Source organism: Sphaerodactylus townsendi, linkage group LG01, assembly GCF_021028975.2.
Source record: "Sphaerodactylus townsendi isolate TG3544 linkage group LG01, MPM_Stown_v2.3, whole genome shotgun sequence".
NCBI classification, from domain to species: Eukaryota; Metazoa; Chordata; class Lepidosauria; order Squamata; family Sphaerodactylidae; genus Sphaerodactylus; species Sphaerodactylus townsendi.
This window is the reverse complement of record NC_059425.1, coordinates 99,847,028-99,861,075: the sequence shown is the minus strand read 5'-3', so window position 1 is coordinate 99,861,075 and position 14,048 is coordinate 99,847,028. Positions and strand designations below refer to the sequence as shown.

General features: G+C 41.6%; 1 protein-coding gene across 1 annotated transcript in view; it reads left to right on the top strand.

Moving 5' to 3' along the window:
- MTHFD1L (methylenetetrahydrofolate dehydrogenase (NADP+ dependent) 1 like) overlaps positions 1-14,048 on the top strand; it is a 165,252-nt gene that overhangs the window by 43,671 nt on the left and 107,533 nt on the right. The window contains 4 exon segments of the mRNA XM_048488844.1: positions 8,828-8,964; positions 9,574-9,620; positions 10,309-10,416; positions 12,663-12,737. Of these exon segments, the coding sequence (XP_048344801.1) occupies positions 8,828-8,964; positions 9,574-9,620; positions 10,309-10,416; positions 12,663-12,737 (367 nt within the window).

Sequence of the window (14,048 nt, the reverse complement as noted above, 5' to 3'; positions counted from 1 at the left end):
TGGGCAGGGCTTTTGTTCTATAACTTCCACTTTTGCTGATAATAACTTAATGACAGTGACACAGAATTTTCAGTGTATCTCCAGTAAGGCTTATCTTGTTCTCTGAAAATCTTTTCCCATACCTTTAAAAAAAATCATGTGCCAGCTAAAAAATCCCACCATCTTAGGGCAGAATAATTCTGCTCCCAAAGTATTCTGTGTGGGCTCTTTCCTAAGTAAAATCACTCAAACACAGAACATTGGATGTTGCATTTCGGTATAATTTAATCTCCAAATACTTGTCTGCAATGCAAAACTACTGGATGGCTTTGAAGAACTGGATCGCTCTCTGGTCTGAGCCTAGGTCTTTCCTAACATCTCCCAGAACCATAGTCCTTAACCCACAACATACTTTATTGTTGCTGTCCAATTATGTGATGTTGTGAGTAGAGCTTTCTGTTCTTGAATGTCAAAGGAAGTTGTTGACAGCCATGTGGTCCAGAAGTAATTAAAAAAAAACCCAAGGAAAGGAGGACTAACCCAGTGGCACATAACTGCGTGCCTCTTTTAGGGCTTAACTACATAAAACCACACCTGGACAGATTTTTTTTTTCCAACTGTATCCGCTTTAGAAAGGAGCAACAGGTAGCAGAGAATAAAACAGGATGCTGACTGTTTCTTTGCATGTGTTTCTCTACCCACATGCATATTTCGGAGAAACACTGCTAATGTTGACATCTTGAGGGATTGTTGCTGCAGATAAACACTAGGTAGGGAAAGGGTTAAGCACCGCGTCCACCTCACCACTTCTGTGCTTCAAGTGGCTCTTTTCCATAGTGGCTTATTTTGCATGGGAATAAGACCTCAGAGTAGTCATATAATTCCCCCATTCAAAGGGCCTAAATAATTGAAAGGCTTTTGAAACTATGCATCATCCCAGGGTTTATTGTAAGCCCCAAAGCCTGGAGATCAGCAACAGATACTGCACAGCTCTGTTCTCAAGCTTAGTATGCATGCCAGGTATTTTGTAAGCTGCTCTTTCCTACATTTTAAGTCACCAATGCTCCTGTTGCACTCTGTATGTTCTTCTGCGCCAGTATTTCACTGCTTTGATGGTACACTCCCACCTACCATGTGCATTGGTAGTGGGGATATGGGCAATGAGGCTATCTGTGTCTTGCTTAATTTTAACTTGCTTGATGAAATCCAATGAATAGAGCTGAGAAGTTTGTATATAACAAAAATAGCCATAGTTAAGGGCCAATCTAAGTAGATTTATACCCTTCAACAGCCATTGAAGTCAATGAACTTTGGATTGCACTGTTAACACTTGTTCCATTGACTGCAGTGGCACAGAATTACACATTTAACTCTTCTAAAAAATCAATTTTTTTTTACTCCACATATTTTGGCTTTGAGGAGCTTTCAGTTCATCTTCCAGCAAGAAAAAAAATCATAAAACATGATGGAGGTTTTTAAATGTGAGCTGTAACATGTTCTTTTTCTTCTGCATTTTATATATTCAGTAGACTGGGAAAAATAAAAGGTGCAAATATAAGCAAAGGTATTTTGTAGCTGTTTTCCATGATCAGCTCTAAATATACATGAGGAAGTGGGAGACCCAGAAAGACTTGGTAGGATCTAATTTCCTGCTTCCCCACTATTTCCTCTTCTTCTTCCTTAGAGCACTCTTAGGTCAATTCCCCACTGTCAATTAATCGCGTGATACTCACGTGAAATATCGAGGGTTCAGTAAGAACTCCTCACTGCTGAACTGCTGAACACAAATTCATCCAGGTTCTGACGCTCCCTCCCTCTTATCACGTATTTTTTAAGAATCTGTATGGAAATGCACCTTTATAAAAAAAACATGCACCAAAGCCAAATTGGTGGGGAGGATCAGGGGACAAATCTAGGTTTATTTTCCTGCCATAGGGAGTGATGTGGAGTTTTCGAACCAATCAGAACGCTTTGGCGACTACTTTTTAAAAATTTCGCACTGGTGGCGGCTACGTTGAAACGTGGCTGTGTGGAATGTGATTTCTGTGCCAACTGTAAACCAAAATAAGGCTTTCATGCCAGAGCAGCTGTGTGGGTAAAGAGTGCCGGAAATGTCGAAGCCACGCATAAACGTAGCTTCTATCTACGCATGTGCGTGGTGACGTAGCGTGCGTGGTGACCCCATCCCAGCACAACAGCCAACCTTTATGCCTAATAAAGGTTGAACTTGAATTTGGACAGCCAATCAGGATGAGGAAGAAAGAGCCGGTGATCCCTGTTTCTGTGTGGAAATAAGCAGCTGCAGCTTTTTAGGGCATGGAGCCCTTCGGGGATAGGGCGGTATATTAAGTTTAATAAATAATAATAATAATAATAAATAACATCACCTAATAAATAACATCTAATTAAGTCTCTATTAAAAGGGAGGACTTTTCCCCCCTTCCAGTTCATTAGCAACCCTGGAAAAGATGGTCCTTTAGATATGTGGATCATAGGCCATGAAGAGCTTTAAAGGTTATAATGAGCACCTTGAATTGAAGACTAAAATACACTGGTCAATTTAACTGTTTTATGATGGGCAAGATATATTCCCATCAGTTAGATCCTGACAATAATTAGGCTGCCATATCAGTGAGGGACCCCAAGCTTTTAACATGTTCTTGTTACTGATCATATCCCACCACTACAAAATCTAGACCAAATCATTAGCTTGTGGTCAAGAGTAGATAATGAAAAAACACTTTGTAAGCCCATTGGAAACCATGGGATAGGGCACAGTAAAAATATAATAAATAGGTATGTGATTCCAGTATGTGCTGGTAGATACCATTCTTCGTAAATATTTTCCCAGATAATATATTCTTCCAGGTTTCAGTTTAAAACAGAAAGAGAGGGGGAAATGTTGAATATTTTTAAGACATTAGCAATATGAACTATAGGACAGTAGCTGCCAAGGGCTATGTTTAGCTCCCTTGTACATTTTTAGAAAAATCTCTTTTGGAATGAAGTCTCATGTTTTTACCCTAAGGAACACTGAAAAGAATTCAACTTCATTTCCATAATTATAAATTTTATTTATACTCGTTATCACGTTTATGCTGTTTTTTTAAGGCATCCCACAAGAATCAGAATGCCCTTATATTGGCTTCTTTATGATGTTCAGTTTTTCTTATATCAAAAGATCTCCAGTTTCCTGGCACAATTAAAGACTTTCCATAATGTTGCACAGTTTGTTTATTGTTTCTGTAGGCCATTCTGCTCAGTCTATAAGGGTCTTTGTATTTTTCCCACACACAGTAACCACAGATGAGCTGTTGTGCCATCCCATATGTCCAAACTAAACATTTCTATAGTAATAATTGTGTACTGTGTCTTTCTGCACAAGAGATATTACATTATGTTGAAAAGGTTTTTGGAAAACTTTCCAATTCCAGTTTTTATTGAAAAGTGTGATTTTGTAATGGCATCTAGTATCAACTTGTGGGATATGACCACTAACCGGAACACTTTAAGAGCTTGGGAGTACTCATGAACTCATGAATTTGGGACTGATCAATATGCGAATGACACTCAGCTCATTCTGTTGATGGAGTGGTGGGGGGGGTGGCCTCTGCCCCTGCGGCTCTACAGCATTGCTTGGAGGCAGTCACTGGTTGGTTGAAGCAGAGCAGGTTAAAACTTAATCCATCGAAGATGGAGATCCTCTGGCTGGGTCATGCAGGGGGGCGGGGATTAGGGATTTCCAGCCGCAGGTGTTAGAAGGGGTCTCCTTGGTGCTGACGTCTTCGGCTCGCAACCTAGGGGTCCACCTGGATTCATCTCTTTGGGTTGCTTTTTTCCTGGGTTGCTTTTTTCCATCTTCGCCAGGCCCGGCGGATGGCCCCCTACCTCTCCCAGGCTGACCTGACCACAGTGATCCATGCAACGGTCACCTCCAGGTTAGACTATTGTAACTTGCTCTACGCGGGCCTTCTCTTGCGGCTGATCTGGAAACTGAAGCTGGTCCAGCACGCGGCAGCTCATCTCCTCGCAGGTAGCTTGGTTCAGGACCATATCTCCCCCATATTGAGCCACTTGCATTGGCTCCCAGCTGAATTCCCGATCATCTTCAAGGTGTTGGTCTTGACCTTTAAAGCCCTTCACTGCCTGGGGCCCTCATACCTTCGAGACCGCCTTACCCCACATGTCCCAATTCGGCCTCTGCACTCTGCAGAGACAAGTTTATTGGTGGTCCCCGCCCCTGCAATGATGCGGCTGGCCTCTACCCAGGCCAGGGCTTTCTCAGTCCTGGTCCCCACCTGGCGGAACGCTCTTCCTCCATCTGTTAGGGCCTTGCGGGACCTTGGTGAGTTCTGCAGGGCCTGCAAAACTGAGCTGTTCCACCGGGCCTTTGGGGTAGCTAGCTACAGATTGTCCGCCCCCTCCTGATGCCCTGCGTACCATCCGGATATACCATCTGCGGCGATCTGCTGGTCCCCTCCCAAGGGGGTTTGGAGTAGGGAGTTGAGGTTTGGACACCATTTTTTGAAATGTGAGATTTTGTGAGTTATGAGGTTGCTACTGTTTTAATGTATTTTAATGTTTTTATTTTATTTTATTTTTTATTTTATTGTTACCTTTTATTGTTTTATTTTATTTTATTGTTACCTTTTATTTTTTATTTTATTGTTACCTTATGTTGTATTGTTGTGTTGGTTTTATTGTACACCGCCCTGAGCCCTTCGGGGGTAAGGCGGTTTATTATTATTAAATAATTAATAGTATTTAATTTATTATTTATTATTTATTTATTATTAATTAATTTATTAATTTATTTCTTATTAATTTATTAATTAAATAATAATGTTGGTGATGATGATGTAGGCACATTTTGCATGTGCACACATAGTTAGCAGACAGGGCTGGCCACCTTAAGGTGGGGCCCAGACTTCTCTGGAATTCTAACTGATCTCCTGACTACAAGGATCAGATCCCTGAGGGGAAATGGCCTCTTTGGATGGTTGACAGTATGGCAGCAAATCCCCACTGAACTCACTCTCCTCTCCAGACTCCACCATTCCCAGGCATTTCCCTCAAGTCTCTAGGAATTTCCCAGCTGGGATTGGGAAACCAACAGTGAAAAGGTACTGAACTCCATGGCTGCCCTCCTTACCTCTGAAAGACTGATGAGAAAATAAATACTATGCTAGATTAAACTCTCCTGTTATCTATAAGATGAGCTCCTGTTATCTATAAGATGAGCTGCAACCATAACATTATTTTTGTTTTGGTCCTCAGTGAATGGTGGATCACTGACTGAATCCAAGATATCTCAGAGGCTTCTGGTTCAGCTCTGTTCTGGCTTGAGTCCTGCTAATGTCGTTGAAATTCCTCATCTTTCTTTGTTCTGGATGGAGCTTTGAACAATGTTGTTCACCTTCTTGGTTCTGTTGCTTTCATGACTGTAGGAAGTTGTGTCGCACAGCTTTGAGAGCAGCTTGGCCAGGAAGGAGGCAGGGCATGTTGCTTTATAGCAACTAGGGCAAAGCTCATATTTTTTATTTAAAAAGACAACAAAATGTGCAACAAATACTTTAGCCCATATCCCTCACTACAAGTGAATACAACACACAGAGTAACAGCTGGACCTTTTCCTTAGTTTCCATAGCTTATGGAAAGATGTTTCTAATTAGAGGTGGATTTCTAGCTTATGTCTTCAGGAGGTCATGCTATAGGAGTTACCCTATTTGGCTAGCATATGCATGAATGCTTGTATGTCCCTGGGAATGAAAATGTAATCCTTAATGTCACATACCTTAAGTAAACTACTTATTTCATTGCAAGTATTGAAGTATTGCAGATTTAAACAGTTAAGTGGAGACTATTTTGGCAAGCATTTTCTTTAGAAATTGAGTGGGAGTGATATGAATGAAAATGTAATCTTGTTTTTTTAAGCTCCATTTTTCCTTGGCTGATAAAAGAGGTGCCCCAAGTGAATGCTTTGGACAGCTTTCTGGGAAAATTCATAATTGTTAATCATATTTTAATTTACATATGGATATGAGGGGGGGAGGGGTTGTCATGACCGGTGTGGTAAAATGGTTAGAGAGCTGTGAACAGGTAAGACAGATCTTTCTACAAACCTGAAAAATGATGCATGTTTGCAGAGGTACCTGAATGCTTTAAAAAAATGGGAGGGGTTTAAAAAAACAAAATGATAATAGAAATACCTGCAGATTTAAGAAACAGAAGCCTTCAGTGGGTCTTGCTAGGCAACCATAACATTCTTGGATCAGTATTTGTCTGCAAAAGGCAGGAGGAGGGGATGGGGCCCTTTCCAAGGCTTCTTTGGCCTTTAGCAAAGGTCTCATTGGACCAGGCCTGACAACTACTACTAGGCTACCTGCTACTATCTGACTTTCATGACTTGTCTAGGCCTGGCTGCTTGTTACTGTTCAACAGAAGTCAGCCTATGAAACCCAATGCGGTGCAGTGGTTAAAACTTCATGCTAGAATCAGGGAGGCCAAGATTCAAATCACCACTCTGCCATGGAAGCTCACTCAGTGATGTAAGGCCAGTCACACACTTTCAGCCTAACCTACCTCACAGAATTGCTGTGTGGATAAAAAGGAAGAGAAAGGCTTGACAAGCTCCAGGTGAGGCTGAGATCCCCTGAAATTGCAACGGATCTCCAGGGGACTTGTCCCCAGAGAAAATGGCTGCTTTGGAAAATGGACTCTGTGGCATTATACCCACTGAAGTCCCTCTTTCCCAACCCTTGCCTTTCCCAGTCACACACACCCGCCTTAAATGTCCAGGCATTTTTCAACACAGAGCTGGTGTAACCTCTATCTGTGGGTTCTGTGGGGCAGAACTTGGAATGAGTTTGCAACAACAAATTTTAAAAACAAAATGGTTTACTTTCTTAACATATAACATCAAACATCAACATTTAACATCACAGTTCAAGGTCCTGTTCAGGTTGCATTTTCAAGTCCTTATATTTACAGTCTACTGATACTGCCAGGTCCAATTTTTCTTTGCAAGTAGGTTGGCTCCTGAAGACTCCAAGGTCTTGATGAACAGGATTCAGCATGATGAGAACTCTCACCCATTACAACCACAAAAAAACCCTTAATAAGGTGTTAAGGGCTTATACAAATCAAGGTCCAAGCCTGGTAGCCTTGTCTCCTCCAAACTATGAGCTCTGCAGCCTTCTGCTCCACCCCTTTCTGGGTCAACCCATTCTGAGTATGGAGGTTACCCTGGCAGTCTTAGAGGAGAATAATGTCAGGTGCCATGCTTCCACTGTCAAAGAAGGTTGGGTATAATGAAGAAAATAAAAAATTAATATAGATGAAGATGAATGGTAGATAAAGGATATGTTGGTGAATGGCTGACAAGGAGAGAATGAGGCAAAGGAGGGGGGAAGGATATGGGGTTTCCAGGAGGAGGGGAAAAGGTAATAATGGGGGGAGTGGGATTCAGGGGAAATTGCTATATCTCTCCAACAAGACCTTGAGGGTTCCCTGTTATGCAAGTGGACCTGCCCCAGCAGCTGCTCTATACAACCAGCTTTTAGTTTTCCTAGGTCAGGGGTAGGGAACCTGCGGCTCTCCAGATGTTCAGGAACTACAATTCCCATCAGTCCCTACCAGCATGGCCAATTGGCCATGCTGACAGAGGCTGATGGGAATTGTAGTTCCTGGTATATCAGGCTGGGATTCTAATCTAGAATGGCTGCAGGGGACAACTGCTGAAGATGGGGAGGGCAGACAAAGTTAGGTAGTGTCTGCTGAGTGGAAAAAAGGGAAGAGGATATTGAAGCTTTCAGGGAGGGAAAGAAGAAATAGTGGAAGAGGAGGAAATTAGATGCTCCCAGAAGTCATTGTGGGATCCCACTTGTGTTATATTGAAACATAAAAAGAACCTTGCTGAACCAAACTAGTATAGCATCTGGTCTAACACCGTGGCCATGCAGTTACTTTGGAGGGTCAGCAACAGGGCATAGAGAACAAAACCTTCCACTGATGTTACCTTCTGGCAGTGATATTCAGAGATTTTTCCCCCTGGAGAAAATGGCTGCTTTGGAGGGTGGGCTGTGGCATAATATTTGGTTGAGGCCTCTTCCCTCTCCAAACCCTTCCCTTCTCAGAATCCATCTCTGAATATCCAGCTGGAAAATGTGTCTAAGTTTGGTGCCAATGAGCATTCCTTCAAAGATAAAATATCAGCCTAGAAAGGGTTCTTCCCCAATCTCTGCTATTTACTGACAGAACCACACCTTGAAATGATGTGGCTGCCTAATAACAGCCACTGAGAAAATCTGCTACTGGCCCTCGTTTTATCATTTGGGGATTTTTTAGGGGTCCCCCAATGTTTTTTTTTAATTTCACATTTTTCTGCAAATCTAGGGTGTTTACCATGTTTGCAGAAAGATCTGTCTTACCCATTCCTATCTCCATATACTGCATTAAAGTATCCACAGATTTAGCTGACTTAAATGTTAGTATATTATAGATGATTCCCATGGAACACGAGATAAGACTATTTACTATATGTCCTCTGTGTTTTGAAGAATGAGATTTCAAAGTGGTTGGAGAAGCTTTTGTCTTAAATGTAAAGCTATGCTGGCGTCAGTTTATACTGCAAAGAGCTTTGCCAAACCAACTGATGTTTTTCCCATGCCTTCTCTGTTGCTTCACCAGAAGAGGTATTGCTGCAAGCACAATATATGTGGATTTAGTCATTTTGTAATAGCATGAATGATTTGGAGTTAATTATACATTTTTTCATTTAGCACCTTTTATATCCTTAGTTACACTGACATCAGTAAGTACACTGAATTCTTTTCAACCTCATATTTAGGATTACACCAACTCCTCTTGGAGAAGGGAAAAGCACTGTGACCATTGGTCTGGTTCAAGCTCTAACAGCCCACCTTAAAGTAAATTCTTTTGCCTGCCTGAGGCAGCCTTCACAGGGACCCACCTTTGGTGTTAAAGGTACTTGATACTTACTATTTCATAATATGCTATGGTTATCCTCTAGTTGACTATTTGTATGATACATTATACTGTTTCAGAGAGAGTCATAGCTGACTGAGACAGCATCTACTTTACATGCAGAACACCATAGGTTCAGTATCTGACATCTCCAGTTAAAGGATCTCAGGTAGAAATTTTTGGGAAAGACCTTTCCATGCCTGACATCTTGTAGAGTTACTGCCAGTCAGAGAAGGCAAAACTAAATTAGAGTTTTAGCATGGAGTCCTATAATGTAAGTAATTCATGAATACAGAACTGAGAGAGAAAGCTTTTCATAAAGGGCTTCTCATTGCTCCACATTCAAGATCTATTCCCTCTGCCTTATCGGTGGTTGACCGTTTGCTGCTTTTCAGAATGTTCATTGTAAATGCCCCAGTATTCAACATTGTGAGCACTTGTGTATTTTGAACTGCTGATGCTTATTAGTTTCTGGAATGCTCCTACTAGAGAATTTGCATGTTGGCTACCACATACCTGATTGGTTTTGTTACCTGCATTTTGTTTGTTCATGCCTTCCTGCGGAATGTTTTTTGCTAATTTAATTCAAACATTGTCTTTGTGGTGCAGGTGGTGCAGCTGGGGGTGGATATGCTCAAGTCATACCAATGGAAGAGGTAAACTAAAATTTTCTTTACAACTTTTAAAACAATTTCTCTAGTTCTTCCTGCTATTGAAGTGGAGAAAATATACAGAGACAAGCATGGATTTGTCTGAAAAACTACTTAAGGGATTCAAGTTAAACAGCTGTTTAAGTAACTATTACTTATATTCTTCTATTTGACATGGTTGAAACAATGTGGCCCAAGGGTGTCCAAAAAAGATGTTACAGTTACATCTCAACATATAAGGAGCCTTGCTGGGCTATACAAAAAATTCCAGCATTTTCTTTCCAACATATATTAGTGTTGATTCTCACACTTATTCTGTTATGAAGAAGTCATGAAACAGTGTTGTGTTGTCCTCCAGTGGTTTCATAGTTAATAAAAATGTCTTCTAAAATCAGCGATATGAATACAGCAATATCCATGTTTTGAAAAATCCTTCTCTTCAAAGCTGCCTTGATGCATCCATACTTAGGTTCTATTGGCTAAGATCTATCCATTGAACTGAAGCCATCTTAACTCATTTTAGATCTCTTCAGCCTTGATAATTATGATTTAATAATATTTCTTCGACTTGTAAAGTTGTTCATCTTAACAATTAATCCCACAGGTGAAAGTGCTTGGATAGATTTTACCTGTCTGTCCTTGTTTAATATAGTGTGTGAAACCAATATCTTTCTCATTTTTCATTCATCTGTAGTTCAACCTTCACTTAACTGGAGATATTCATGCCATCACTGCAGCAAACAATTTGCTGGCTGCTGCTATTGATGCTAGGATTTTGCATGAAAACACTCAGTCTGATAAGGTAAGAATTCCTTCTATAATTGTGGACTTTTTGTGAACACTGCTGTGGTAGTGATATGGAGGCAAAACTCAGATTGGCCTTCTGGGCTGAGTCGTATTTATCTTTCAAGTATGTAGTTGGGTCATGCATTTTCCACTTTTATCCAAGCCTGGTTAACCTGCACTCCTGCCAAGCAGCACATGGCCAAGGGGTTGGGGCTCTTCTAAGTAGGCTGCACTATCAGCAAGACAAGCTGTGGAGACCAAATGGAGGGATTTGTCCTTAGTCATGGTATTGAGCAAAAGGAACTGAAACCTTTCAAACCCTGGGGGAAACAGATTTGTGTTACCACTGCCTTTTTCCTGTTTAAAAAGAAAAGGTGCTATAGCCCATCTTTGGGTCAGTCAGGATCCAGGACTGCAAAAAACTTAAGTACTTGGTACAGAAAAGCTTCCTTTCCTTGCTTCCCTGAAGTAGCAATATTGAGTACAGATCTAATTGAGAAGTTCAAAAGTACTTGAACAAAATCCACCAAGTACAAATCTGGACCTCTCTGCTAACTAGATTTATTCTGAAATTGCCAAAGTGATGAATGCAGGGATTCAGTCCCCTCCATACTCCTCCAAAGAGGGTCAAAAACGCAACAAAAGATAATGACTGTTTTTACAGATTATTTGAGTGTTTACTCACCTTGTTAGCTTAATTTTTAATGAGAAACTTGAGCTTTTTCCTTCACCTAGTCAGTTGAGGGGTAATTTCATGGGTCAGTCTAAAAATGTTGGGGAAACCACTCACAGGACATTCTGCTAGCTGACTAGGGGATTGAGATTGTCAGATTGTCTCTGTCACTGCCTTCCTAGGATGTTCTAAGTTTTCCTGCCAGCTGGCAACACAGACAACCAGTTCCATAAGAAAAAAAAAGCTTTAATGTAGAATATTTTCTATGCTCCCTTTCAGTATCCTGCTCAAGGCAGCTTACAGTTAAACAGCATGCTATTAAAACACAAGCTGTTGGTCATAAGCAATTTCAAAAACTGGAAACATACCATTAAAAAACTGATAAAATATTCCCTATTTAAAAGCCTGTCTAGAAAGAGGCACCTAAAAGAAAATAAAGTAGGTGCCAAGCAAACTTCAAATGGGAGAGCATTCCATAGGCAGGATGCTGCCAAAGAAAATGCCCTGTCTCTTGTCACTAGCCTCTTCACCTCTGAAGGCAGGCCCAGAAAGCAGGGCTTGAAAGGCAGATCTTAACTGGAAGGTGGTTCGTATGAGAGGAGATAGTCCTTCATATACCCTGGCCTCAAGCCATTTCAGACCTTAAAGGTAAGAACCAGCACTTTAAATCATGTCTAAAATTGTACCCCAAAGTGCACCTCACTTTAGGGAGAGGTGGCTGGTACGTAACCCCACAAGCTCAGCCATAAACGGCCCTACCTACCATGCTCCTTACCAATCCTCTGTCCTTGCTTGCTAGGCACAAATCTGAGCCCTTCCCTTCTTGAGAAAATGCTGTGCCACTGAAGTTGCTAGAGGTAGGGAGCAAGTTTGACTTTAGGAGCAGACCGAGAAGTGAAAATGGCCCTGGAGCAAACCAAGTTGATTGCCTCCTACAGTGATGCAAGCTGGTGCTGCAGGACTAGGGAAAGGCCATGGTTCATTGGTAGAGCATTTGCTTGGCATGTGGAATGTCCCAGGTTCAATCCCCAGCATCTCCAGCTAAATGATCAGGCAAATAGGTGATGTGAAAGGCCTCCACTTGGGACCCTGGAGAACTTCCAGTCTGAGTAGACAGAACTGATTTTGATGGACCAAGGGTCTGATTTAGCATAAGACAGATTTGTGTATGTGTACTCAGCTAAAGGGTGGCAATAGTAGGCCTTAGCTCACCCACTGCTTCCTCCCATAGCCTGGCTGCAGTCCCGGAAAAGGCAAGTTGTGAGCTGACACTGATTATCATTGCTGCTGAAAGATCTGAGCCAAGTGACCCCTGTAGTGTTGGCAGGATACTAAGGCTTGGCTCTGCTGCTTCTGGTCACCAGTGGCTCCCTAAGGCAGTGGTCCACCAGGAAATTTTCCTGGAAATTAAATGGGCAGTCTGCCCCCTCAGTCCTTTAACTCAGTGTTGTCTCCAGTGAAACCCTTTGTTTCTTCTGTTATAATTCAACAGGTAGCATTAAGCTTTAACTCTTGTATGGAAAGATGATGTAAATGAATATGATGGGTACTAGTACTTCCTCATGATTTTCAGTATTTGTTGTTTACAGGCCTTGTATAATAGATTGGTTCCATTAATTCATGGAGTGAGGAAATTTTCAGCTATACAGCTTGCACGCATGAAAGTAAGTTTACTTTTAATCACATTTCATTAATTCCTTATAAGTCCCTGATTGGTTTTTTAAGTTGTCACTGGGTGTCTGATTTTTCAAGCAAATAGGACCAGATAATTCAAAGATGGGTTCGGGTGAATTCAGTTATTTACAGTGTATCAAGGTGGGGGTAGACAGTGCTGCCAAGTCACAGCTGACTTACAGATCGATTCCTCACTTGTGCAGTCGACCTGGGTTCGCCCTAGGTTCAACCTAGGAACTCCCCACATCCGCTGAGTTCACCCAGGTCCATTCCAGCTCTGCCTCTTCTTACCATTACATTTCTGACTCCACCAGGAAGGTACAGTTTTTTCTGCCAACCTAGATTGAACTCAGGTCGGAGCTGGTAAAGTGGGGAATCTTCCTCGCCATGATTCTCCCATTCTGCCAATCACAGATAAGCGTTTTGGGCATGCACAGAACGGGAGACTCACGGTGGGGAAAAGCGCACTTTTAAAAACAATTCCTTCTTGTATACGAAGCTTTGTGACGTCATGGCTATGTTGCCGTTACATAAAAACAAAAAAAGGAACGCACGATCACATTCCCTTCTTAAAACAACAGCCAATAGGGAACGAAGAGGAGAAGAGGCGCCAAGGTGATCCCGCCCTCTGAGTACTGCTCCAGCATGATAACCTCGGCTACTGTGGGGAGTGACTGTGGAATCGACCTAGGTCAGTACTTTCATGGTCCCAAGTCGAACCTAGGTCGATTCCGCAAGTGGGGAATCGACAGTGATCCTTTTGACTTTTCAAGACAAGAGACTTTCAGAGGTGTTTCTCCTTGTGCTGAAAGAGTTCTGAGAGAACTGACTAGCCCATGGTCACCCAGCAGGCTTCATGTGGAGAAGTAGGGAATCAAACCCAGTTCTCTGGATAAAGTACGTATATTTGGTCATTGATCGTAAATAAAGTCTTCTTCTTCTTGGATAAAGTATACTGCTCTTAACCACTATACCATTCCGGCTTTCCATGCTCTGTCATAATGATTTCTGTAGTCATATCAAATTGCATTGTCCACTTTAAGTGACCTGAAGCTTCTGTTCCCCCCCCCCTTTTTTATTTTTGTAACATCTGGCCTGATTAAGAATTCTAGTGAACTCAAAAACTTATGCAGTGTTATCTATTTTAACAATAATAAAAGGTATTACATGGATTGTGTGCTGGTTGTTTGAAGTAAAAGTGCAACCCATGCCTTAAGGTGAACTCAAATGTAAACAGATAACTAGATGATTTGCATCAGGACAGGTGAATATGTTCAAAGAAACTCATTATTGTTAAAAGT